Source organism: Pundamilia nyererei, unplaced genomic scaffold, assembly GCF_000239375.1.
Source record: "Pundamilia nyererei isolate P.nyererei 1_Seehausen unplaced genomic scaffold, PunNye1.0 scaffold00001, whole genome shotgun sequence".
Classification (NCBI taxonomy): Eukaryota; Metazoa; Chordata; class Actinopteri; order Cichliformes; family Cichlidae; genus Pundamilia; species Pundamilia nyererei.
Window position 1 is genome coordinate 3032187 of NW_005187402.1, and position 27472 is coordinate 3059658.

The 27472-nt window shown below is 40.1% G+C and overlaps 1 protein-coding gene across 4 annotated transcripts in view; it reads left to right on the forward strand.

Annotated features, from left to right (window-relative positions):
- The window catches only part of il1rapl2 (interleukin 1 receptor accessory protein-like 2), a 479888-nt gene that overhangs the window by 422547 nt on the left and 29869 nt on the right, over nucleotides 1-27472 (forward strand). For all 4 annotated transcript variants that reach the window (XM_013913212.1, XM_005719422.1, XM_005719421.1 and 1 more), the window contains exons 8-9: nucleotides 2774-2906; nucleotides 11266-11411. In XM_013913212.1, the coding sequence (XP_013768666.1) occupies nucleotides 2774-2906; nucleotides 11266-11411 (279 nt within the window). The remainder of the gene's footprint in view (nucleotides 1-2773; nucleotides 2907-11265; nucleotides 11412-27472) is intronic.

Genomic DNA, 27472 nt, shown 5'->3' on the forward strand with positions numbered 1-27472 from the left:
ACACACACACACACACACACACACACACACACACACACACACACACACACACAATCAAGCTAAACTAATTTCACTCCAAGCCAGATTTTTTTTTCTTTTTTAACTGATTTCTAAAGTGTGTGTGTATTTATACGCCTGTACTGCAGGATGATGTCTGACTAGGCTCAAAGGTAAAAAAAAAAAGAAAAATCCCACGCAAGCCCACCAACACACACACACACACAAGACATGTGAGGCTTCAGTGGGCACTTTTTCTCTGAGTTTGTTAGAAATTCTAATTTCGAGACTGGCAGAAGTCAAAGCCTCCTCGTCCTTTTCCATCAATCAAAATAAGCAGCGCAGTGACACCAAACATAAAGACATTTCCATATGAAAACAGTTGCGTTTTGGCATTGACCAACTGAAGGAAACCTCATGTTTATTCAACCTGTAACCAGTTTGTGAAGATTTTTACTTTTGCTGCTCTAAATGTTTTGAATTTCTTCTGAAAAAGATAATTACCCCCCAAAGCTTGAAAGGAAGAAGCTGCTTTTCCCACGCATGAAAAAACAACACCTTAAGTGTTAACTTTAAGTCAAAACTGACAACAAACACACAGACATACACCGAATGTTAACATTCACTGTTGGTTCATGACTGTGCTGACAGAGCTATCATTATGATAATACCAAGGTCTATCATAATTATCTGCTAATTGACTGCCTAACGAGGTAGCGCTCATTAGAATGCTCATTAATACTCCATCATCACCACTGATAGCTGTAATCATAGAGTGATGGGGGTTTCAAGGTCTTACATGAGTGTGTGTGGATACTGTCTGCCCATAGATGTGTATTTACATGTGATTTCATAGTATTGCTGATTGATTCTTCCAGCAGTAATACATTAAAGGTACACATCTGTTGAATATGGAGCTCTGCAGAATCAAAGCTTCATGGCTCAAACTAATTAAGCTGCAAGTACACTATGCAACTGAATTTAATGAAATACTTTTGTTAAACCCCTTGAATTAAAGCTGAAAATTTGCACTTCAGTCACAATTCGGTTTTATTTATATAGCTCCAAATCACCGTCACCTCAAGGCACTTTACACTGGAATGTAAAAATCATACAATACAGAGAAAACCCCAACAATCAGACAGCCTCCTCTGAGCAAGCCCTCTGTGAAAGTGGGAAGGAAAAACACGCTTTTAACAGGAAAACCAGAGGCTCAGGGAGGGGGGGCCATCTGCCACAAGCGGCATATTAGTGAATATGAATCGACTCGAAACATTTTCTGTTCTGTCAGTAAATGTGCGGCTAATTTAAACTTTAATATCATGGCGCTATAAACCTGAAATGATGAAGTTATCAATGCGATTAATCAATGCGATATTTGATGGGATAAGTTAGCGAGGACAGGGGTGATGTGCTCATGCCTTCTAGTGCCGGTTAAGAGGTGTGCTGCCACATAATGTGAATGTGAATATAAACAATAGTTGTTGTTTTTTAGAGTAATTACATAAACAAACACAATTGTGTCTGAGAGTCAAATTGAGTCACTTGAAATCCAGTGAACTGTTCAAGTTTGTCAGAAAACTTGTCCAAGCATGCAGTTAGCTCTATAAACAAATAACTTCTTGTAACAGCCCCTTTCATTGAGTACAGAGCTGCCAGGTAGTGGTCTGTGTCACATCGCTCTCCTCCAGAGCTGCTGAGAAAAAGAAAACTGTTCACTTTGCTTTTCAACAAAAGCTCCAGATTCATTTGAAAAGTGACTGTTTTACAGTTCAAGCACATTCTTCTTTTTTCTCAGGTCATATTAGGAGTCCATCAACATTCTTTCTTACTCACTATCACAGAAAATTTCACAGTTTTTGTGATTTGGAGGAAAATCATCCCTGAATTTGTAAAGCTTGAAAACAGTCCTCATTGCTTTTGCAGCTTTGCTAGCAAAGGTTCTGATGTCCAATCCCACTTTGCATCAGTCAGTTTCTCGTATTTCTCTCTCTGTTTAGTTTCATAATGATGATTCAAATTTTAACCCTTAAACATACCAATCTGCTCTCCACAAACTAAGCACACAGCTTTTCCTTTGACTTCAGGAAACAAGCACTTGAAAGTCCAGGTCTTGGACCCTGCATTCATATTTTGGGGCTAGCAAAATCAAGGGGACCGTACAGGAGGATCTTATGAAGTAGATTTGTAGATCCTTAGGAAAATCATATATTTACCATGTAAGATAAAAAGAAATCCACTGGTGCTGACACGTGTTTGCCTCACTAACACTACATTTCCTGTGTATGCCACCTGTTGCCACAGACTCATTTGCTCAGGTGAAAGGTTGGCAGTGCTGCAGCTTATGATGCACAGCAGTATTTTACCTAGTGTGATTTTGTTTCCTCTCATGATTTCAGAAATGTGTTTGCACACTTCTCTTTAAAGTGATATTACTGTCACCAGGAGGAGGCAGCAATTATTTCAGGTTCTCATTTCAAAGGGACCCTGCAGGCACCCAGCTACACACCTCGAGTAGTTTTCTGCACTGGCTCCCTGTGGCTCCCTATCATCCGGACACCTCTTTGGAGAAATGAGAAAGGATATAAACCAAAATGTGCCAGATTTGTTTAATGACTCCTTCTGTGCTCAACTTTCAGTGTGGTGTCATCTTTAATGTGTGTTTTACCTTCAGCCTGGACTGCAGCTGGTTTAAAGATTCAGCTGCAAAACAGTGCAAATTCATCCTCCGTGTGGCACCGTGTGGCGTCTAACATTGCTGTGCTGTGTGTTGCAGGTATGCCTCTCAGTCTGGACTGCAAGGCATTTTTTGGCTACAGTGGAGAAAACAGAAAGCCCATCATCTACTGGATGAAAGGAGAAAAATTTGTTGAAGAACTTGCAGGGCATATTAAGGAAACTGAAATGAAGTAAGTAAACTACTTTCTAGAGAAGCACTAATTCAGTAACATACTCAAAATGATCCTGAAATCAGTGTCCTGAGGGTGGGGGGCAAGTAAATTCTAAGTACATCTACTGCAAGACAGTATCAATTACATTCTCTCAAGTTTACAGGTTTCTATTGTTAATTAATTTCTGAATAGGCTCGACTCCAGCTGCTCTCCTCACACTGTCAGGATCTAATTTGGTCTCTCGTGATTTATGACTCATTGAGGGTTTTCTGACAGCTTTCTTCTCAACTTTTCTAAAAAAAAAAATTATGAATTCTAATAATAAAGTTAAATTGAATTCATTTTCTCCCCTATTGGGACCAATTACATTGGAGTCTATTGGGAAAAGCCTGATTGTCTGCGGGGCATCAAATATCATTAGAACGACCTGCTGGATCGCTATGGTAACCATCAGAGAATTTACATTGTCTCACACATGTGCACACACACACACAGTCGATGTGAGTTAAGAGAATTATGTCTAACATCTATTAATTACACATAAAACAGTTTATCATCAAAATCTATAAAAGATGAAGTTGAAAGCAAAAAATGTTATTTAATTAATCTCCGTTGTTCAGTCGGGAGGCGGGAATGATGGCGGTCTTGTTGCTTTCTCCAGTGGGTCAATGCAAAAGGTGTAAAATGAGGTAGAGACTTGACTTGCTACACCCCTGCGTGTTGCACTGAAACAGTCCTCAAGTCTGTGAGTCTTAAACCTGTCCCAAAAGAACCAATCAACAACTGAAACCGGAGACATATTAGCCAATCACGTTGCAGCGCATGTGCACAGTACAGGGGGAAAATGTTTTAGCTTAATTCAGGTAAAGTTTGCTGACTTTGCTTAAAATCTTTTTTCCCTGTATGTTGTATTTGTATACATTAATATGGCTTCATATTTCAAGTAGAGATGGCACGATACCACTTTTTTATGTCCGATACCGATACCGATATCATAAATTTGGATATCTGCCGATACCGATATGAATCCGATATAGTGTTTTTTAATCAACAAAACTGTTTTTTAAATATCTTGCTGCATTTTGTATAAGTTCATACTCAAGTTTAAAACAACAACTACACTAAAGCTATTCTGTTATACCTGTATGCAAAAAAAATTATTTCATAGTTCAGCAATACTGATCAATCTAATAAACTTAAACCTACACCATCCTCCCTATTCTGGTATTTTAAAGAGTACTTAGCATAAATATTAAGCAACCTAACTAATAGGGTTCCAACTCCCAGCAACAACAAAAATAAATAAATAAAAAATAGGGAACCACCCCTCACGCTCCACCTCATGATGCTTAATCGACATAATCAACCTTAATTTGATGCAGTGTGAAAAAAATGCACAGAAATCAATTATTTTTCAAGAAATATTAAATAGATTCTGGTGTAGAAAGTAATATTAAATACATTCTAACAACAGCTGATCAAGCTTAAACGTGCTTCTGTTGTTCAGTCACTGGTTTCCTCTTTCTGGTGCAAAGTGGGCCAAAAGCAAACTAGAGACACGGACTCACGACAGAAAAGCCGATCAGCTGATCATTAAGCAGTTTCATGATTGAAGTAGCAGCAAGAAGAGGCAGTCGCTTGTTAAGCTTAACGCAGGAATGCTTTACAAACATTCAGAGATGGACTTACACACTTCTTTACTTCTCTCGGGATAACTTTGTCGGAGATGAAATGCCGGGTTGCTAGCGAAGCTCCAAATGCTATCCAGACCACCACAGGTCCCGCATGCCACAGCCGCTCTATCACGTGATGCATACTGCTCCGACGTGCTAACGTTCTGAGGCGAGTTACGGCGTGTTGCAAGTTTTGTGAGGTGCTTTCGTGATATTTAATGGATTGGATTACATTTTTTATTTTTCTCCGATATCCGATCCAGTAATTTAGGTCAGTATCGGACCGATACGTAATATCGGATCGGTCCATCTCTAATTTCAAGTATATCCCACCAGAGCACAGAGAACAAATGATCACAGTTATCCAACATAGATTTTTGGTTTTTATACTTACTGAGATAACAAGTAGAGCAATACGCCTGACGTCACACACCTGAAACAGTCAGGACCTGAAGTATGCACACGCATCAGTGCGAATACTTGATTTGTTAATCTGTTACAGTTACAGCTACTGATTAGATCTTTAGGGGCGGGACCAGGACAACCACAGATATCTATTGAGTATACCTGAAATTTAGAGTGCTATAAAACACCACACTGCTTTTCTGTGTTTTTTCTTTTTCAGTGGGTGATCTCGTATAACTCGCCTCATTTCAAAGCATTTGCCCTTTTTCACTCTGCAAAGTGAAGAAGCTAGAAAGTTACTTCAAATCTTAGTGGAGATCACAAGAAGTTCAGACAGACTTTCCCAGCGCATCTAAGACAGCAAAGTATTTCAAACAGCCTGCAGCATGGTGGTCATCTTTTCTGTAAATAAATGAGCCCGTGAAAGGCTCTCGAAGTGGTCTTTGAAAGCAAGATGGGATAAGGTAGGCAGGATTAGACCAGACAAATCCAGCCTGACTCTTAACTCACCTGTTAATACTCATGTGCATGAGTGCTGCAGAGTCATGAATCATAATATTTAATTTGTATATGGATTTAGCTACTTCAGTTATAGCTACAGCTTCATCATCTCCTCTAAGCAACAGTAGTCAAGCTAAATAATGTGCTACTACCTGAGTTCATGTTGGAGACGTAACTGCAAAGTTTAGGTCCGATGGGGTTCAATGTTTAGTAGATGAGCACTAAATGCTACTGACTGCTGTTGCAAATTCAGCACCTGTGTTTTAACTGAGCAAATCATTTAGTCCATGGGTCATTCCAACCGCACATCGTGCCAACTCCAATCTGAAGGTCCAAAGTTTGAACATATATATTGAGTGCTGAGAAGTTTTAGCTTCATATATCAAATAGTTTTTAAGATACACTTTTTTGAAAAATAGTCCATCGGCCCACTACCACGCACTGAAATATGAGTCAACATTTGAACGTGAATATGTCAAAGACTATTAAAGATAAAAGCCTGAAGTTTGCACCGGTCTTTCTTAACATCAAAATAAATCAGGATCTTTAATGTGGACCAGATATGTTTCAAATGGTCTGAAAATTTTTAATTTAAAAAAAAAAATCACACACTGACAAAGAAACTTTACATTGCAAAAGACAACCAGTAACAATTTCTGAATGGTGTGTTGTTGAATTTTACAGTAATACAAAAAGAAAGCTGGATTTTCACGATGGTACTGTAACTGTAACTCACAGGTCCTGGAAATGAAAAATATGAAAATATTTAACAAAATTATTTTCAGAGTTATATTTTTGGGTACCATCTGGAATTTCATTTTATTCGAAGAGGACAATCTGCTGAAATTTTAATTTTTGTGTTTAATAATATTTTTTGGCTTTATTGGATAGTGAAAGTCAGGAGAGACAGGAAAGCAAGGAGAAGCGGGGAGACACACAGCAAAGGGTGACGGGTTGGACTCAAACCCGAGCCTTTGCAGGAGTATTCTTGATGATCAGGCAGAGTGCATGTGGTGATTTGAGATGGACAAAAGTTTCATTCAGTTCACACAGGTGGGGCTGTGGTGGTCTGTAGTTTTGCTTCTCCCTTCATTATATCTTTAAAATGATTTAAACTGACAAATATTTGGTTTGGTTTTCATCCTGCACTGTGACCTGGCCAATCATGGCCTCTTTAGATTATCACATCAGCTTATTAATTTTAGACATAATAAGCAGTCGTATGAGAAGCAAAAGCCTGTTTGGTTTTCTTTAAGCGCACTACTTAAACTCAGTTAATAGCAGGTTGGAAAGATTCTGGCAATAATTAATGTACCATCTACACTGTGTGTGTCACTGTTTTTCCCCTATTCAGGTTAATGCTGCTCCCTTTTGAGCAATACTTCTGCACCATCACGTTAAAGAAAAAGTGCAACGTAGTAATGTAATCTAAATGTTCAAACTGCAGCACGTGGGCATTAGTGTGGTTAACTGACACACTAAGAGCTGTAATCAAAGCTTTAATATTAGAAAGTAAAATGCTCACTTCACAGGTCATGTTATCAGCCGAGCACAGCAATACTGATATGAATGTTTATCTCCCCTAAAGGGAAATCCTCTTGCCCTCCTCCCTTCATGGGGGAGGTCACAGGTCAGAGTCAGCATAGCAACAGTGGCTCTGAAGCCAGGTGACCTTCAGTGTCTTGCTGGAGGACACTCCAGCAGCAGAGCTGTTTACCAATCCAAGACTGGAACCTCAAGAATGTATCTGCGACTGCTAATCCACCTCCTGCCCTCTGAAAATGTTCTCTCCCGGGAAAATGATGTTGTAGAGAGCAGCACGGTACATGAGTAGGAGTGTTTAAACTTGAAACTAATCATGCCCCATAGTATTAAATTAACCTTTGCCTGATGAGTTCTCAATCTTTCAGTCCAGTCCTCTGGCCACCTCTGATCCAATCATACTGCTATTCCAAGTTCCACAATCGCACTCCAGCAGGTCGACTCCCGCTGTGATGCCCATTAATCTGTTCACTTTAAGCTCCCTTCCCCACGTCCTGCAGCACTGGCCCGAGAACTTTGTCTATGTCTGTTTGCATAGTGTCAAACACAGTCTCGTAGCCTCTGTGATAATGGGAATACCTGTAATTACCAAGGCTTGCTCTCTTACTGACACACTCACACCCTGCAGCACCCAAGAGGATGTGATAAAGCTGCGAGTTTGTGGAGAAAAAACTCCTGCCAACAAGTGCCTCTCTTTGTGAAACCTTACTTCTTTTTCTGGAAAATGTAAATCCATAGTCTAAGTAGTTTAAGTATGTTGGGTTGAAATAGCAGGCGAGACAATATATATGAGCAGTATCATCAGTTTTACTCCAGCTGTTGGCTGAGCTCAGCTTCACCGCTGTCCAGCTTCTTCACGTTTCTGCAACTCAGCTATCACAGTCCGCAGCTCGTTCATGTGCAATGAATTGGTAATTACAGTATTTCCACTTGGGCCAGTGCTTGCTTCATATTTTCACTTGAAGGCAGCCCATATGTCTACTGATGCAGAGAGGCCTTTTTTTACCTGCTTGAAATTCACATCTGTTGTCCAGTCCAACTGCTGTCAAAGCCTCACTGCTTCACTGTTCACAACCTCATCATCAACCATTATTTTACCTTATATTTTCTTTGTCATGAAGCATGGTAGTTAGCCCGTTCTAGGTGCTAAAGTAGGAGGGAAGCAGGGTTTTTATGTTAAAAAGTTGAGGTCTGCATTGCAATTGGGAACACCTTGAAACAGAAAGGTTTATTGTATGCTTCCTGTCGGCAGTGACAAGTACAACGGTCTGAGGAGACAAAGCATCAATAATACAGAAACGAGTTGTACAGCAGTCATCGCAAGGCACTTTATATTTGAGAGGGAACCCAGCTGATCAGACAACCAGCCCCATGAGCAAGCACTTCACATTGGCAGGGAGGAACAACTCCCTTTCAGCAAGAAGAGACCTGGGGAGGGGAAGCCATCTGCTGGGACTGGCTGTGGGTGATTGGAAAGCCACAACAAGAGATGCAGGCCTTGATATCATCAGAACAGCAACACAAGTGGAGGCAAAGATGATACAAATGATGAGCATGCACACAGTGCTGACCTTTGAGATACAGCTTGGCACATACATGTAGCTGAACTCAGAGAGGAAGGATACTTTGGATGATGGTGTCACGTTCACCAAGATGTGCAGATTATGAGGAGAAAAACTTGTGCTTTTAACAGTGACTTTTATTTTGAAATGTACCCATGTAATCACAGGAGGACAGAAAGAGGAGAAGGAAAGGAGATGTAGGATATAGATAGCTAATGGCTAGAAGGTGAGAAAAAGGGAGAGGAGTGATGTGTTTTAAACTAAGCATTTTAGCAAGTCTCATCTTTTGACAGCAACCCCTGATGCACTGTCCTAGGAGACTTCAAAGTGATGCACACACTGAAAATCTCTGACACGGAGCAAGGAAAAAAAAGACGTACATGCGGAGATGGTGGTAGTCATTTTGCTGTATGTCTTCCGGCACATTTGACATTTTGAGTCTCATAACCCTTTCTGTAATGTTATCCATCATTATTAACCTGCATTGAGACTTCACTGCTCTTTCTGTGCCTCTGGTGCCACGAGGGAAGAGGAAAGCATGAATATTTAGGAGGTTAGAAGTTCAATTCCCAATGGGAATGCCTGTGCTGAAAGTTTGCGTGTCAATTTTCTTTGCATGCAGCCACTTGGATACAAGCCTCAAGTGACAGATACAGCCCATTTCTGTGGTGAATTGCAAACAGAGCTGCGGGAAAATGACTACACAGTGTCTCATCGCTGCTTGTCATGGTTGGACTGTGCCAACTCCCATGTGGTTCAACCCCTGTGTGTATTACAATGTGGCCAGTCTGGATTACTGTACTGTACGCTGAGTCAATGCAGCACATACTGTACAGAAGAAGGATAACAAAATCCTGTGGACCAAGAGTGCTGATTCTGCACTGAAAACGCTCATTATTTCCAAAATCCTGCTGCCTGCTTGTGTGGTTGAACCAATTACTAGAAATCCAAACCAACCCACCCCAACGTGCAACTAAACCAAGACAGGCTAAACATCAACAATATTACTTTTAATTTATTTTTCATTTTTTTAAGTAATCTGATGCTTCATTGCGGTAAAATTTGTTTTCTACACTTAATGTTGTATTGTCTTTATTTTTCATATAAAAGAGCTCATAACACTCATGAAGTATAACTCGCCACATAGTGAAGATGTTCCTGGACTGTGATCACAGCTTAATGTAAAAATAATGACTTTTTAAAGACTTCTGGTGTCATTACCCATGTGAAACTTTGAAAGCTTGTTTAGGTGCGACTTAACACTTCTGGTGCTGTCCCAGTCCCAGATAATTTGCTCTGAGGTTCAATTACTCAAGTATTAAAAGCTGACTGAGGGTTCAGTTCACAGCATGTTTGTTACATAATTATCTTCCTCCTGAACCGCTGAAAGATTTCGTTAATAGATCTGCTGGGGCACGTAAAAATGTCAGTTTGATAAAATCCTCATTCATACAGTAATTGTTCAATCACAGCTTCCACAGTTTTCTAGGGTCTATGATTTAACAACTGGACAATCAAGCTTTGGGTTTTTCTACATCAAGAGGTGAAGAAGTGCACATGGACGCCAAAGCATCTGGAAGGGTTTTTGTTTATTTGTTTGTATGTTTTTGCTTTGTTTTCTTGTATTGACTTTCCAAAATATGATAAGCTATTTATGCACAACATGTTTATTTGATGTCAGCCATTAATGTGAGTAAGTCAGGATAATTAGTTTTCTGCTTTCAAGTCCAAGAATAAGCAGTCGTTAGCTGCATGTTGTTTTGGGGGTTTTCCACATAACAACATTAGCTAGCTAATGAATCGCTAGATTCCTCACTCTGAATTTAGTGGTGACTCGAATAAAAGCTTCTGCTTCAAATTTTTGAGGATGCTGACTTTTTGATTTGCACCTTCTCCTTTCACCCTCTTTCCCGTCTTTTCCAACGACTCCAGCAGAAACATTGAACAGATATCAGCCAGCCAGTTCTTCTTAATGAGCTAACTCTACCGCAATTGTGACTGTAAACGTCATAATGTCTTGGAATTAAAAGACAGGCATACCTGCAATAACATACAACAGCTGTGAACAGAAATGAATAGAATAAATAAATGCAACAAATGCATAACGGTGTCAATTACATGAAACTAGCTTTTATTAAACAAATGTTCAAATGTACCCAGCCTATGTGGCTGAACCATCTGTGCCACTGCTCTGAATCTGCCACCTGAGCTAAGATCTCACTGGTTATGGCTGAACCTCACCAGGTTTAAAGGTGCACTCTGTGACCCTGACATCAGTTCAGTCTCCTCCTCCAGCCCCTCTTCCTCACAGCCTCACAGGCTTAAAAGGAGTATGACCTCACCATAAGGAGAGAGCTTTTTCCAGCTGTCGCCAGTGTTTTCCAGACATGGCTCCTTGCTTCTTCTGCCCTCATTTCTTTTCTTTTCTTTTCGCTCTCTCTTTCTTTTAAAATCTGCCCTATATACTGTGCTCTATAGCGCCATGTTCCTTGTGCTTCTTCATCTTTAATGGAACAGATTAAGAGGCAAGGAGATTCTCTCATCTTTAAAATTTACATGTGTTTACTTCCCTCCTGATGCAATTTGCATAAGTAGAAATTCCAAGTTAAAGTCTTGAGTGTATTACAGTAATTCACAATAAAATATTTAATATCACTGCTTTGTGAATCCACTTCTCGCATGTTTCTTTTCCAGGGTGGTGAGGGAGCATTTAGGAGAGAAGGAAGTGCAGCTGTCCCTAACATTTGATGCCGTGGAGGACGGAGATTTGGCCAACTATACCTGTTACGTGGAGAACCACATAGGGAGGCGCAGCGGTAGCGCTATACTGCAAAAGAAAGGTAGAGCTTTCCCTTTTCTTCGCTCCTGATTTACTGGTTTCTGTTAAACTTGTTAGGCAAAAAAGAAATCGACAAATATTGGCCTCCAGTGTCTTTAAGAATGACAAATGATCACATGTGCATGCTGGTCCATTCACTATCAAAGCAAAAATGTGTTATCTATACAATCTGCTTCCTTCTATCAAACTATTAAAAAGTAACACAAATAATTACCTTGCATTATAAAACAACACAGTTTTTGTTATATGAAAGAGGACATAGGATGTTTGATGGTGACACGGACCGAGCGCTGACCCACCAGAAACCAGCTTTCTGTCACAAAACACATTACGATGCAGATGATTTTGTTGGTAACACCAAGATTTCTGAAGTAACATTAATGCTTCACAAAGGAGGACACAGACATCTTAGATGGTGCTTAGGATGGAACCTTGAGGCACCCAAAAATATGTTTTCGATTACAAAACATGCTGAGGAAACATAGATTCTATTGAATAGAACAAGTTTACCCAGAGTAAGGTTGTGGATTTTAAATGTATTTTAATATGAAGTCAGGTTAGTGAAGCAGCATTGAAGCAGAGTGCAACAATGAGCGAGGTAATCGAGTTCTGTCGTCTCATACATACCCATCAACTCATTGTTTGTTAGTTAACAGAAATGCAAAAACCTTTAACATTTCAGTCAGTGCTAAAATCTGATAGGGACATTTCCTTCTCTGGGATGTTACATGTGACATTAGTAAACATGGTCACCCCTCCCTGAGCCTGGTTCTGCCAGTTTTCTTCCTGTTAAAAAGGGAGTTTTTTCTTCCCATCATCACTGAGTGCTTGCTCATAGGAGGTCGACCGAAATGAATTAAATTGATTGAAATAAATTTTCAAGCTGTTGGTAATATTTTCCATAATTACAGGAATGGGATGACATTGGCCTTAACTGTCAGTAAGAAAACAAACATGTCAGATTCTCTAAAGATCAGAAGATTTCATTAAGTGCATTTAATCCTTAAGCAATTTTTGTTTTAAATGACAGGTTTCTGAGGTGCATTCATTCAAAGAAGCATAATTTTTTGCTTCCACGTTAGTTTTACGTTGTTTTTTGTACTCTGGCTTGCTAAATATAAGACCATGTCTGCTCCAGTTACCTGGGACTATTCCAGTCTCTTGTTATGATTCTGTTAACAAGGAAAACCCATCCTGCTCAGTGTTTTCATTGGGTAATAAATATTTGTGGATGTGAACAGCTTCTGAGATAATTAAGATTTAAGCCCATGGCACAGCCATGTTTTTGTCTGTAGAAACCCTCGTTGTATTTGAAATATGTAGTGGTGAGACATATTTGAAATATGTCCATGGGCTCCCCTGTGTCACCTATTGTAGCCAACCTTTACATGGAGGAAGTGGAAAGGAAGGCTCTTGGCTCTTTCAAAGGAAGAGTACCCAGCCACTGGTACAGATATGTAGGCGACACCTGGGTCAAAATCAAGACACATGAAGTGGAATATTTCACTGCGCACATTAACTCTGTGGATAAAAACATCAAGTTCACCAGGGAAGACACAAAGGACAACTGTTTGCCTTTCCTGGACTGCGCTGTGCACATTGAAGAGAACGGCAACCTCAACATTGAAGTTTACCAGAAGCCCAAACACACGGACCAGTACCTCCTCTTTGACTCCCATCACCCTCTAGAACACAAACACAAAAGGACCCTACACCACCGGGCAGAACATGTTCCCTCTAAGCCTGAAGGGAAAAAGAAGGAACACACACATGTAAAGGAAGCATTCAAAACATGCGGTTATCCTAATTTGGCGTTTATAAAGTCAGTTTTGAGATCCCTTCCCAGACGCCTTAACACCCACTCACATCCTGGGCCATCTGACCTCAGGAAATCACATGATAGGGTGGGGCCAGGTTTCACAATGAGCTCACCCGAAACCCTGGCTGATTGTGACCCACACCCGCTTTCACACCTTGGCTCATGTGATTAGGTAGAGGATCATCAGGGGGTCCTTTTGTCCCTCTGTGGGGGGAAACTCCCACTGGGTTTAAATCTGGGACTCTCCACCATTTGACCTTAGAACTGAAGAAGCTTCTCGGATGAGAGGTCAAACGTCTTCAAGCAACTCAAAGAAGTCCAGATGCTTTTCTTTCCAAGCTCCTTAGACTACCCTACAATAATACACACAGAGGAAAACCCAACAATCATATGAGTAAGCCTGCAGTGTGAGAGCGAAGTGCTCTAATAGGGTGATATGGTACTACAAGGTCATTGAGATAAGATGGGGCCTGATTTTTTTTAAGACCTTGTATGTGAGGAGCAGGATTTTGAATTCAATTCTGGATTTAACAGGAAGCCAATGAAGGGAAGCCAATACAGGAGAAACATCCCGCCTCTTTCTGGCGACAGAGGCCAAAGCCCAGAGAAAAAAAAAGGAAGAACCTAAAGAGACATTAAGACAGAATAGTAAAGTACCCCTGAAGGAGCAGATGAATTGTCTGTCTTACCCCAGCTATCAGCAGAAACTAGTTTCCCTGAATGCCCACTATATGAAACCAATGTATGTAATGCAAGAAAGCAAGGACAGGCAGAATTGGAGAAATGTGAAAAGAGATAAACAGGCAGGGAAACGCAGCGGGAGGCCGAACGGGGCAAGGAAATAGAGAATAGGGCCGAGGTAATAGATGCAGACAGAGAGATAAAGATTAGGAAGGTGAGGGGTGACTGAGAGGATTCGGAGAGATGAAGAGAGGAGAGACACACAGAGAGGGGGTGGACTAAAAACAGGCCTTTCTCTCTCCCCGTCTGACTCCTGCTGGATGCCTTGGGTGTTAAATCTATCTTACTATACTTAACTAGCACCCCAGGGACGGATACACACACACACACACACACACACACACACACACACACACACACACACACACACACACACACACACACACACAGGATCACACAGACACACACCTCCAGAGGAGGTCAGAATGAGAACTGTAGGGCCCTCATCACTTAACACTGTAATTACCTACAGGAAGCTCTGTGTGTGTGTGTGTGTGTGTGTGTGTGTGTGTGTGTGTGTGTGTGTGTGTGTGTGTGTGTGTGTGTGTGTGTGCGCGTGCATATACAAAAAACGTATACACATATACTTTCCCCTCATGGGAGGCATTAAGTTGAATAGGATTGTTTTGTCAGTGTGTGTTCTCCCGACACACACACACACACGCACACACACACACACGGGCGTGTGCATCAGCACAGCATGAAACCTGAAGTAGGTGTATGTACATGTTGAAAGAGTTCTTGTCAGCTCTGCCTACAGGAGCAACCGCACAAGCAGCTGCAAATGAAGTCGAGGTATTCGACATGTTGGCGTGCTCTGTTCCACAGCACGCTCACACCGTCTTGTCTGTTTGTTTTCTTTATTTCCTCTTTAACCCCTGGCTCCAAACAGTATGGCACAAAAAATGGTATGCAGCCATTTTTTGCACTTTCCACATCTTAGTTGTCCCAGAGCTCAAAACTCTTTCTTTCTCAGCTTCTCCTCGTTCAGATCTCCCGCTCTGTAATCATCTAGACTGAAAGAAAATGAACAAAAGATAACAGGTTTAACCTGGATTTAGCTCACTACGTACTTCAAGAAAGAAGCTTTTCCTTATAGCTCATCACCTGTTGGGAAGTTTTTAACTCGGGCTTTAAACCAGGTTTGTCAAAGTCATTTTACATCTCAGGCCACATGTAGTTTGATCTGAAGTGGGCTGGACCAGAGAAACTTATGGTACCTTTTACTGAAGTAGTTTACTTGCACATTTAATTCCTGGGATATCCTAATATAAGAAAAAGAAGTGAAATTTAAACAGCACTTCTTGCTTTTCTCTGCATTATAAAGAAAAGCTGCAGGTAATGAAAGAAATCTGTCAGCACAATTCTTTGGGCTTAAATTGTAAGAACTTAATGACCAGAATGTCTTTGTGAATACACAGAAAATATCCTGTTTTATTTATTTTACAGTGGAAACTATATATGCAAAAAGACATTTCTATAGCAGAGGGAAAAAAAATTGAATTTTTCTGTCGTTAATTTTTTTATCTATTACTTCATTGGTTCATACAATATGAATTATTGTTGGGGAGGTTGTTATAACTAGGGCAAGTTATGAAATGTATGAAAATACAGTTAAAAGTCCTAAATTTATGTCCTCCTTCACATTTTCCGAAGATATCAAGTGGACCGGATTGTCTTTATTGGGCCACTTCTGTTCCCCGGGCCTTATGTTTGACTCCCCTGCTTTAGACAATGTCCCAAACAGCTAAAATAAGGTCTCAGTTCCTGACCTCCATCATCTCCTCTGTCATGATAGTTCTCCATATTTAATTGCAGAATGGTTATGAAGGTTATAACTGTTTAAATGAAACTGCGTGTCCGTGTGCCGCTCCATGATAAACGAGGACAGCACTGAAACCCGAGCAGCTGGCCTCAAAAGTAGCTGAGACTTGCTGTTTAACAATATGCGGAAATTAAGTCCGAGTCTCGGGGTTGACTTGTATAGCAATTAAACTAATAACCACTTCTGAGTAAAAAGAGTGTTTAAAAATGACCAGTGCCTTTCTTTGAGCAGACAGATCACTGCAACGCTCTTTTTCTCGGTCTCTCGAAAACAACAACAACTATAGATTTGAGTTTATTTAAAACTCTGCGGCTCAGCTATTAACCACAACCAGAAACAGAGAACGTTAGTCTATTTTCTGCTGCTCTGTGTTGGCTTCCTGTATGGTTTTGGGTTTATTTTGAGGATTTTCTCCTATATGCAAAACCCCCAGTGGGCTACAGCAAAGCAACAGCATCCCTTGTTTACACTTCCATCTTTTAGGAAACCACAGTAAAGCTTTTTTTAACTTCTTGTACGCTCTGTTGCACTTTAAAAAAATGTTATTATTTATTGGGTTCATTCCACCTTTTAAAAAAAGAATTTAAATATGAGAACTCTGTTTGATTACATCCTCTCTCAGAGGTCTTTGAGGTCGAATTAGTTTTTAGCCCACTTTTATCAGTATTAATGTTGAGGTTTCTATTCTTTGGTAACGTCCTGCGTAGGGATGGGTATTGATAAGATTTTAACGATTCCGATTCCATTTTCGATTCTGTTTAACGATTCGATTCTTTATCGATTCTTTATCGATTCTTATTTTTAAAAAAGGAGAACACTAAAGTCGATTAGCTTAGAACTTTGTTTTATATCTTCTCTTTGAACAAGATAGAAATTTAGGAGTAACATGGCCTTACAAACCCAACAGTGACAGCTTAAGAGATCCACAGCCTACGGCTCTTCGATGGGGTGTCACAGGGTCCCCAGGAAAAAAAATGTAAATGTAAAATAATAAAATAAATATTCTCCTGTAGCAATAACAAAGTGTAACATAAATTATTCTGTAGCAATTACACAAGAATATCCAGTAATGTCCCTGCCTACAATTAAACAAAGTGAAATCGGGGGCATCTGCTGTGGCAAATGGGTGCAAGCCTTTGACCACAAACTTAGTCGCTGCTCGGTGATATTCGTCTATCCTGGCCTGAAAGGAGACGCTACCGGTAGACTGCAGCAAGAACTGCCAGCATCTGAGCCAGACTCTGTCCGTGTCTCTCATCGTGGTCACCTAAATGCACAGTAATGGCAGGGTTTGTAATAAGGCAGATCGCGCTAACATAATATGCACTGTTAGTTGATTATTTACCTGCCGCATTAACGGGAGAGGACGTGCAAACGTTACCGCTGCTGCTGGGTTGAGATTCACGAGTCTGGAGCGGAATTAAAAACACGACATTCATTTAAGGTCATCGCGTGTTTTGTGAGCAAATGCTTTTGCATATTCGTAGTGTTTCCTCCCTTAAATGAAATATCTACTTTGCAAGTATTGCAAGTTGCCCTGTTGTCATCCGTTCTCGTAAAGTATAACCAAACTTTTGAGCGTTTGAGCCGCTTAGGCGCCGTGTTTCCTGCCAGGTAAATGATGCTCCGCAACGTGGTGACGTCATTTGGGGCGACTGGAATCGATAAGGGAATCGTTTGCAAAAATGGCAAACAATTCCAAGGAATTGAAACAGTGGGAACCGGTTCTCAACAAGAACCGGGTTTCGATACCCATCCCTAGTCCTGCGTTTATTCCCCTGTTGGAGTCATAAAGACGAACTGCGCATAAGTAAATAGTTACTAGTTTGAGCCAGAACCACCAGAGATTTGCCAATAAATGGTTAGTGCTGAACCAGTCCTGTATCCTCAGCATTTATTGTAACAAACTATGAACTGGAACGTTGTAACCAGCTGGATGTTTGTGTGAAAATGAATTTGGTTTCAGTTCTAAGCAAATAAAGCTTTAACCTAAATTAATTGTGTTTGCTCTTTATTCTTTTTTTCTTCCTGGTAAAAGTGAGTTATTCTTTCTCACTTTCGCCAAGTGCTTGCTCATGGGGGTATCCTCTGATTGTTGGGGTTTTTGCTGTATTACATCCCCAATCAAAAGTTTAAGACAGCTTGAAAAATGGCAAAAAAATCATGTTTTCATGGTTGGATCTTAAAAAGATTCCAAGTCGAGCTTCAACTTGTAACAAGAAGAACTGGGAGTGAGACAAAACTTTTTATTGAAAATAACACTTAAACTGAAACAGGCTGTTTTACAGCTGATCCAAAGTTTAGGACCACACCTCCAAAAAATTTCGTAAACCCCCCAAAACAGAAATCAAAGTTCAGACATGAACTCAGTGATGAGGAGCTCCACTGTTATTGTTGATCACTTCAATAATTCGTTGCGGCATGCTTGATGTAAGCGTTTCCATGAGGTGAGCGAAGTTTCTCCAAGTGGTGAAGACGGCCGCACGAAGGGCGTCTGCTGTCTGGAACTGTCGTCCGTTTCTGTAAACTTGCCATCCATCCCCAAAGGTTCTCAGTTGGATTTAGATCAGAGGAACACGCAGGATGGTCCAAAAGAGTGATGTTACTCTCCTGAAAGAACATTGTGTACTGTAGCGTTGTCCTATTGAAAAACCCAGGCATTACCACACAGACAAGGGTCACATAAGAGAAGAAAACTCTCTGCCACCTTTCAGTGTTGCATGTTTGGTGCAAATGGTTGATTCTGTGGTGTCCAAGGAGACGAGGCCTTTGAAGATGTTTGTTTTTGAAGCCTTTCAGTCTCAGATGCCATCTGATGGTTATAGGGCTGCAGTCGGCACCAGTAACTGCCTTAATCTGGGTCGAGGATCGTCCAATGTCTTGATGGACAGCCAATTGGATCCTCCGGCTCAGTGCTGGTGAATTTTTTTGGGGTCTTCCACTTGACGTCTGTTGTTCCATAACCCTCAGGATCATTTAAGAAACTCCAAATGACTGTCTTACTGCGTCCGACCTCAGCAGTGATCACGTGCTGTGAGAGACCCTGCTCATGTAGTTCAACAACCCGACCACGTTCAAAAAGGGAACGTTTTTTTCCCATTGCCATCAGAACGTCATGACAGTGTGACTACTGACAGAAAATGACAATGAATCCACATTTTTGCGCAGATTTGGCCTTTTTAAGGCATGTGGTCCTAAACTTTGGATCAGCTGTAAAACAGCCAGTTTTAGTTTGTTTTCAGTAAAATGTTTTGTCTCGCTCCCATTTCTCCTTGTTACATGTTGAAGCTCTACTTGGAACCTTGTTAAGATCCAATCATGCAAAATGGGATTTTTTTTGCCATTTTTCAAGTGGTCTTAAACTTTTGATGGGGACTGTATTGTAGGGTCTTAACCTGTCAGTAAAAAGCTTGTTTGTGATTTGTGCTGTATGAATAAAATTGAATTGAACTAAATATTTTCATCTGGCACAGACTTAATTTTAATTATTATAATAAAGGTTTTCCGGTCTATGTTACAGTGTTACATACACTGTCCTCTGCTGTAAAGCACTTGACATTTCTCATATGAAAGGCATGAAATAAGTAGTAGCTCTTAGGGATTTTCTTGTACTGAAAATTCGTTGACATTAACTATATTCCTTTTGCACACACTGTGACTTACTCACTCACTGGTGCCAGTTCAAAGACAGCTCCATCTGTAGTGTCATTATTTTATTTAACTTGGGGAAGTTATAACATAATAAATTGCTTGATTCCGTTTTTGGATTTTACATCTAAAGGCACTATACTTTCTGATTATAATAAGAGATAGAGAAACTGCTGACCAAAGGTTAATCATAACTAAAATGAAATTAAGGTCTCTAAGGGAATATTTAAGCCTTTTAGCAATAAATCACAGCGCTCAGTCTTTTAAGAAACATGTCACACTGGATGAGGTCATCTCTGCACATCAGATGCCAAGTTCAGCACAAAACACGAATATCACTTCAGTTTGCCCAAAGAATATATAATATGTGTTTATGCATAAAACACTTATATTACACTGAGACATTGTAATCAGGAAACCTGCTGATTAGCTGGACATGGATGTTTTTGCAGACATCTTTGTGGAGTGTATCTGCTGCAACACTGAAGCATCTTTAGACTCGCTGGTTTGGTTTTACAAATTCATGCACTGCATCAGCTTTATTTTTTTATTTTTGTTGGCTTGCACAAAATTTCTTTGGATGCTCATTTTTAAAGGCGCACAGGAGGCTAAGGTGCCAGGCTCTGACTGAACAGAGGTTGCACACAGAATTCGAAGCAGAGTCACAAATTGATTCAGTTGCTTTTAGAATTGGTACACCTCTCATTGCTCGGCCTTAAAAGCCTATTAAAAGACTACAAAGGTCACAGACACAATCAAGATGTCATATTTTTCCCTAAACGTTTAACCAAATGCAGTAAACAGGTGTAGTGATGCACTAGATACAGTGTAGGAAATTCTTATTTTGTCAGTTTATAACTTTTATGTAATGTGTTTTTTGGGGAGTATGATGATGTTCCATCTCTCACCATTAAAATAAAACCAGCATAAAAATTAGAGACTGTTCAGTCCATTGTAAGTGAGCGACCTGACAAATTCAATTCGTATGTGCTCAGCTGAACTACAGTTAAAAGAAGAAAAACAGCCACAAAAACAGAACTGTTTGTACAGTCAGTAACTATCATCCTTAGTCCGACTAAGCAGACTTATTTATAATTCCCACTTCAAGTCAGGGCTATTTAAAAGTTCGCTAACAGAGCTGACTGTTCCAAAGCCTCCTGCCCGAAGCCTCGGAGCTCATAAGGTCACATTTGGGTGCCAGAACTCGACATGACAGCCTAAACAAAGCACAAGTTATCTTAAGTTAGCGCAAGTTATCAAAGCTTGATTTCCTGCACTGAGTGTGTGTGATTGAATTAGGGTGTGCTCTCACTCTGCAGTGACCCAAGGTAATGGGTTGATGCATCTATGTTGCACGCATGCACTCACATGGACACGTGCACCTACAGTACACACACCATCCACATCTGCTTATTGCAACTGACAGAGCATAAAGAGCTGCCTTCAGCACCGTGACGAGAGTCTTACTAGAAAGAAAAAAATGGAGGCAAGGAGGGAGATGGCCGGAAAGATCGGGAGGAGGATTGAGAGAAATGACAAACTGGAGGATAGATGGGGAAAGACATGGACTTAGTTTCTCAAATGTCACTCAAGGGTTTGTTCGGGGGTTGTAAGGCTTTGAGTTTGGGCTCACCACAGGCTCCGGTTTGACAGGATTGAACATGGATTTATGGATGAGGAAGGGCAACAAACTCCAGACTTTCCCTTCAATCGCCTTTCCAAATTTGATATCATACTGTGTCCCTTTCCTTTTGTAGAACACACTTTTTTCTTTACAGTAGGCCCATTTATTCTGAAGCTTGTTTACGTGTTCATCAGATACTTTCCACTCCACCTTCATGCCATTATACATCTTTATTTGTTCTGTGCACTAGCTGCTCTAGCTATTTACGGCTATTGTCAGGATATTTCAACTCAGAATGAGACTGACGCTGCATTGGGATGATAGCCAAACTCCATGAATATGACTAATGAGCAAGAATTGAAGTTGTCTTAATCTAACAGTCAAAGCAGCAACGCTCAGGTTTAAAAAATGAAGCCAAAGTGAACAAACACAAATTGCAGTTCCTGAAGTGGCAACTTGAGTTTGGATCATGCATTTCTATCTGATCTTTAAGTGATGATGTGATGGATTCTGCTTCCGGGTCCAAACTACTGTGTTTATTAAGGCTGTTGGGTTTTTAACATGTTTTTAATATTTTGTATCTTGTTCTATTTAATCTCAACAAGCCCCTAAAAACAGTCAGTGATCACTGTCAGCCTCTGTTGGTTTTTATTGCTGCTGTTCATTTTAAAGCTCAGTTTTTAAAACCTTATGATGTAACTCCGTCCGTCTGGTCCGTTTACAGCATCCTGCCATGCGATCGCATTTGTCCCTGACCACCGAGAACACTCATGTTAACTTTTATCGAGTGGAAAAAGTTAGCGTTCATCCTCCAGCTTCACTGCGTTTATGCTAACCATAGCTGTGTTGCTAGAGAGCACGTAGCACATAATTATATACCAGCTAGTCCAACTTCAGTAACCCTACAAATGTCACTGCTGTTTAGTTTTCTGTCTTCATTTATGTTAGAAGTGATAGCAGAGCTGTACGTTTGAATTCTTTCAGAAATCTCTGTCAGAACATGCTATATCATGTTTAGGTGGAAGCTAGTGAGCTAACTTCTAACTCTGTTAATTTAATTCTGTAATAATCCTGTTTTCATGGATGCCTGGACGTTAAACTTAATTGTTACACCTGGTAAAGCAGCAACACTGATCATTTTATTAAAGATGAAAGAATTTTAGGTTTTAACTCTCAGTGATGCCGCAGTGTTCATTTGACTTAAAGACCTGAAGCGGAGTTTGGACCCGGAAACGGCTAACGACGTCAGACTTAAAGACCGATTGTAGCACATGGGGGTGTAGCTGATCTCTGTCTATGTGCCCTTTGTTGATTTGGTTAGCCCCTTTTTTCTTATTTTTTTGTTATCTTTTATATACAGTCTGTGCAGTCTTTATACATTGGAACCACTGTATATAGACTGTATATATACCACTGTTTCTGAGGCAGAATACAGTATCTGACCTGTCTGCACAGAGAGCCTTTAAAAACCTGCCTACTAGATAGAATATTACTATAGGCTGTACTAATTCCAGAGGCAACACAAGGTTTGAGTCTTTAAACACTTCATGGGTCCAAACTGAACAATGGTGTGACAGATGGTGTGTTTGGAGTCCAACATTCAGATTATTTTTTGCTATTAATAATTGTTGTTTTAGACATAATACTTTAGCAGCAAATGCAAAAAGCATTCCTGTCAAAGCCAGATGAATGAGATAAAAAACAAACGGGGAGAAAGAAAGCAAAGGCGGTGGATGTGAATGAGCTTTCAGTGCAATAGCATTGGGCTGTAAAGCCCGAAGAAGAGAACGAGAGTCTGAAAACTTATGTTAAAAGAAGAAAATCTTTTATCATATTCTTTCCTTTACATGCAGACACTGTCACCATTACAATTCCCAATTCTTTTTATGCCTAATAAGTAAAAAGCATGCTTAAAAATCCAACTTCAAAATTCTGCACCCATTTTCCTGTGTGCTGATATCAGGAGACGGCAGCAAGTGACTCATTACTAATGGAAAATATCTGAGAAAGATAGATGAAGGGGAGCCAGTGGTGACAGAGTGGGTGTGGGGGGTGCAAACTGAGAGAGGAACACAGAGCGAGGAGATAGGGATAGATATGGATGAAGGCAGGAGACAGAAGCAGAGGTTTCTAAATGTGACTCATTACAATGAAGCAATGTGAGTTAACTTTACTGTGGAGCAAATATTTGGCAATTACTGGAATTTCACTATTTTTCTTCCCGCTCTCAGACCACCACCCCTCTACTCCGTCCCCCACTCACTGCTGTCCCTGCTCTGTCTGCTGTTAGGCGTATCTAGTGAAGGTAGTGTTTGGCTGATGGGAGCAGAAGGGTTAGAGAGACGTCTACTGGTGAAATGTGGTAACTTCAGCTGGTTTATTAACTGTAGTGGTGAATAAAAACAAAGCTGCATGGTGGAAGACTTTAGAGATGAACTGCACCAGTATGTCAACAATATTTCAGAGCAGATCTTGTGTTTTATAAATTTATCCTTAAAAATAGCCTTTATTTTGTCATGCAATTGCAAAAAAGCATGACTTGGCCATAAAATCAAGAAAGCAAAAGAACTCAAATTGAAAAAAGAACTGAAAATCGTGCGATAAATACATTCCAGTTACAGCTAGTGAGGAAAATACAGAACTGCCAAAGCTGGAATTTAATGTCTGAATCCAAACGAACATTTGCAAAGAGTTATTCGAAATCTGGGAAATTATGCAAATTATTAACACATCTAGGATGACATGTTTAGTAAATTTGACTAAAAAGGCATCACAATTATATGCAAAATAACATTAAATTAAATTAAAGATTAATGCATCTTACAAATCAGTGTAGAAAGCATCTACAAACAGGCGCTCTCATTTTATGCTCTTAATAAGAGTTTTAACCCTTTCAGCATAGTGGTCACTACAGTGGACAGCTATTCAAAGGCTGTTTTCTTGTATTGGGGTCAGTGTTGATAGGATACTTGCTCATAAAACACTACCTTGGACACTGATGCGTCACTCCATACCTGCCACCCACTGGTCAGCCAGTGGACATGTAAAAAAACCTCTTATGTTTAAGAAAAACATCCTGATTGAGGTTGTCATAATTCATGCATGAAAGGGTTAAATGTGATATTGTGTGGTTATATTAAGCTTCCAGGGTTTCCTGCAAAGACACTGCTTACAACTGAAATCAACAGATCTTGAACGTTGTATTTTTTTATACAATTATTATTTCTTCTTGAAAATTCTCAAGCGCTGCTATTTCTTGACATTTTAATCATGTCAGTATTATACAGTATCCCAGATGTTCAGCACAGGAATGCATCCTGCAGGGTCACACAGATCTTATTGAACATTAAGTAGAAAGTTTAGACGATTTACTGATGAAGTACATTTTGCTCGTGGCACTTTATCTTTGCATTATCATGATCCCACATTGCTTCCATTTCTATTATAAATGACCTCAGTGTGTTTTTATTACAGTCAAGGATTTTTATCAAGTTCTCAATTTCTGATCACATAACTAAGAAAAATGTACTACTCTATTGTTTACAAAAGGCACAATAGTACAGTACCCTGTAAAGGTCTTACTAAGGTTATTAAAACATGTGCAAACACAGAGACAGTTCTAACAAGCTTAAGTCTTAGATAGTCTTCAGGAATCGTTCTCCAGGCTTCTTGAAGGACATTCAAAGCTCTTCTTTGGATGTTTCTGCTTTTTGCTCTGTTCCCTGTCCAAAGGATCCCACACTGCTTCAATCATGTTGAGATCCGGGCTCTGTGGAGGCCGATCCATGAGTGACAGTGCTCCATGGTCTGTTTCTCTGTCCAGTTATGCTTTTACTGTATTGGCAGTGTTATGGATCACTGTCATGTTGAAAAAATGAAGCTGGTGTCATTGCATGGTGGATCAAAATCTGACAGTATTTTTCTGCATTCATAATTGCATCAGTTTTAAGAAGCTCCCCAACACCACTTACTGAGATACAACCCGAAAGGCAGAGTCTCCACCATGGCTGTAGGCATTCACTGGTGTACATCTTTCCTGATCTCCATACATACTCATAATCATTTTAATCAAAAATTTCCCCATTTGGAGTCATCACTACATTATACCTACTGTCTGATTTTCAGTCCAGTTCTTGTGTAAGTCAGCCTCAGAGTTTCCTCCCTGTTTCCCTTCCTGAAGAAGCGCTCCTTGACAGCCACCCATCCACTGAGACCATTGCTGATGAAGCTTCAGTGAACAGTAGATGGATCAGCTAAATGGTCAGATGCATCTCTCAGGTCCTGTGTCAGGTTTTTGCTGGATTTCTTCCTGTTTTTTAAGAACATGACATTCGCATGCTGTCTGTCTGCTGTGGATAGCTTTTCAGACCTGCCACATCTTCTTTCGTCCTCCTCTTGTCCAGTTTCCTCATTTTTTTGACTGCACATCATGTCGAGATGTGCCAGAGCTGAGAGCTCTTTGGGAATCGTGTTGCTTGTGAAAAGATTTTGTTTTATATCTGTTAACTTAACTCTCTGGTTTGTCAAACCATCAATATTTTTTATAGATTCAGCTGAACAAAAGTTGGGTTTTTGCAACAGCCTAAAGATACTATTTAAAATTGGTTCTTTTGATAAGTTTTATATTATGTGCAGAAACAACCGACGCTAGTTTATCCCTAGTTTGTGTTTGTGTTTAATATCCTGATTACTGTATTAACCCAAACACAAAAAGGTCAGAGAAGAAGACAAAGACGACAACATATTAACTGTTAAATGTTCTGTTTAAATATTCTTGTTGTAGAGTTGTTAAGAATAAAACGTCGAGCATGTGCATCACAGATATGATCACAGGGTCGTGCTGTTCTTCATTTAGCCAATTATATCTGACAGTTTGGAAAAACAGGTAGTGTTGTGTCGCCAGGCAGTGTCTGATATGTTGGCTTAATAGTTATAATGACAGACTAATACTGTATCGTCAAAACCGAGAGCCACTTACTGAGAGACACCAGAAAATATTAATTAGGGACTTTAGTTTAGTTCAGACAAAACTACGTGTACTGCAGTTATTATTGGGTGCAATTGTTAATGTACTTTATGTTGAATTTTAACAATGGACTCACTTACCCTCTACTATAGTGTGTGCTATTCCTCACCATGACTTGATAAATCCATCCAAATAAGTGTGTGTGTGTGTGTGTGTGTGTGTGTGTGTGTGTGTGTGTGTGTGTGTGTGTGTGGAGTACACTAATGGATCATATTTCCCATGGTGTCATTCACCAGCCGTGTTCCATTAATCTTCCATGCACTCATATTGCCTTGATAGTACTACCATCCATTCACACAACACAGTCTCAGCTCACACAGGTGTGTGCCCGACGCGCTGCTGTAATTTCACCTGTTTCTCTTTATCTGAGCGGTGGACTTATGATCACAGTCTGCAGTTTGGTGAAACACAGCATTACTGCATGTTCAGTATGGTGACCCTAAAAAATTAACTAACTGCAACCAGTGAAAACATGCACGCAAACTGTAAAACGTGCACTGATGACTACTTACAACTATCAAACCTGCAAAAGTGTGGCAGTGCGAGTGTTCTCTCGTGTGTACCGAAGGTGGAATTATTGTCTCTCTAGCCTTGTGAGCCTTTACTCTTAAACAAGGGAAAATCTTTATCTGAAAACGTGTTTTTAGTTTGCCGTTCACAAATTCAATATTTTTCCTTCACTGTCAGACTGTCAAATGTGGTTCATGTGTTTGGAAAGCTCGACCTTTTCTTAAACATAACCAAGCAGGTTTAAGTAAGCAAACTGCAAATAAAAGCTAAAAAGGAAAAAGACCTTCTGAAAAAAAGCTTCTCTAGTTGATGCATGTTGTGAAAAAAAAACTATTTTAAGCTACAACTACGAAAGCAGCAGCAGTAGTTCCTACTCCCTGTACCTGGTTCTGCTAGAGGTTACTTCCTGTTAAAAGGGAGTTTTTCCTTCCCACTGTGGCCAAGTGCTTGCTCGTGGAGGGGTCATCTGATTGTTGGAGTTTTCTCTCTATTGTAGGGTCTTTGTTAATTTATTAGCTTCTAATTAAATAGACCGCCAGATGATTTTGTGACTCTCATGTTAGCGCATCTGGTCCAGTGTGTCTCTGTGTGCATTTGTCTTTTTCTGTGCTTCATTGGTGTGGTTTTCTGCGCTTTTATTTTTGCAGGCCGTTAATAACGCCTCTAAATGCAGCTGCGAGTTATCAAAAAACACATTCAAATGAAAAGCTGATATCAGCATTCTGCATGTTTGTGTGTGTTTGTGTATTTTGTGTGAGTGAATGAGTTTCCAGCTTCACTGCCGATTTGGAAAAATGTGCCAATCTGAAGATAATTGAAGTAAGATTGTTGTCAAAGCAGTCAGATGTGAGCAGTTTATTAAAAAAAAA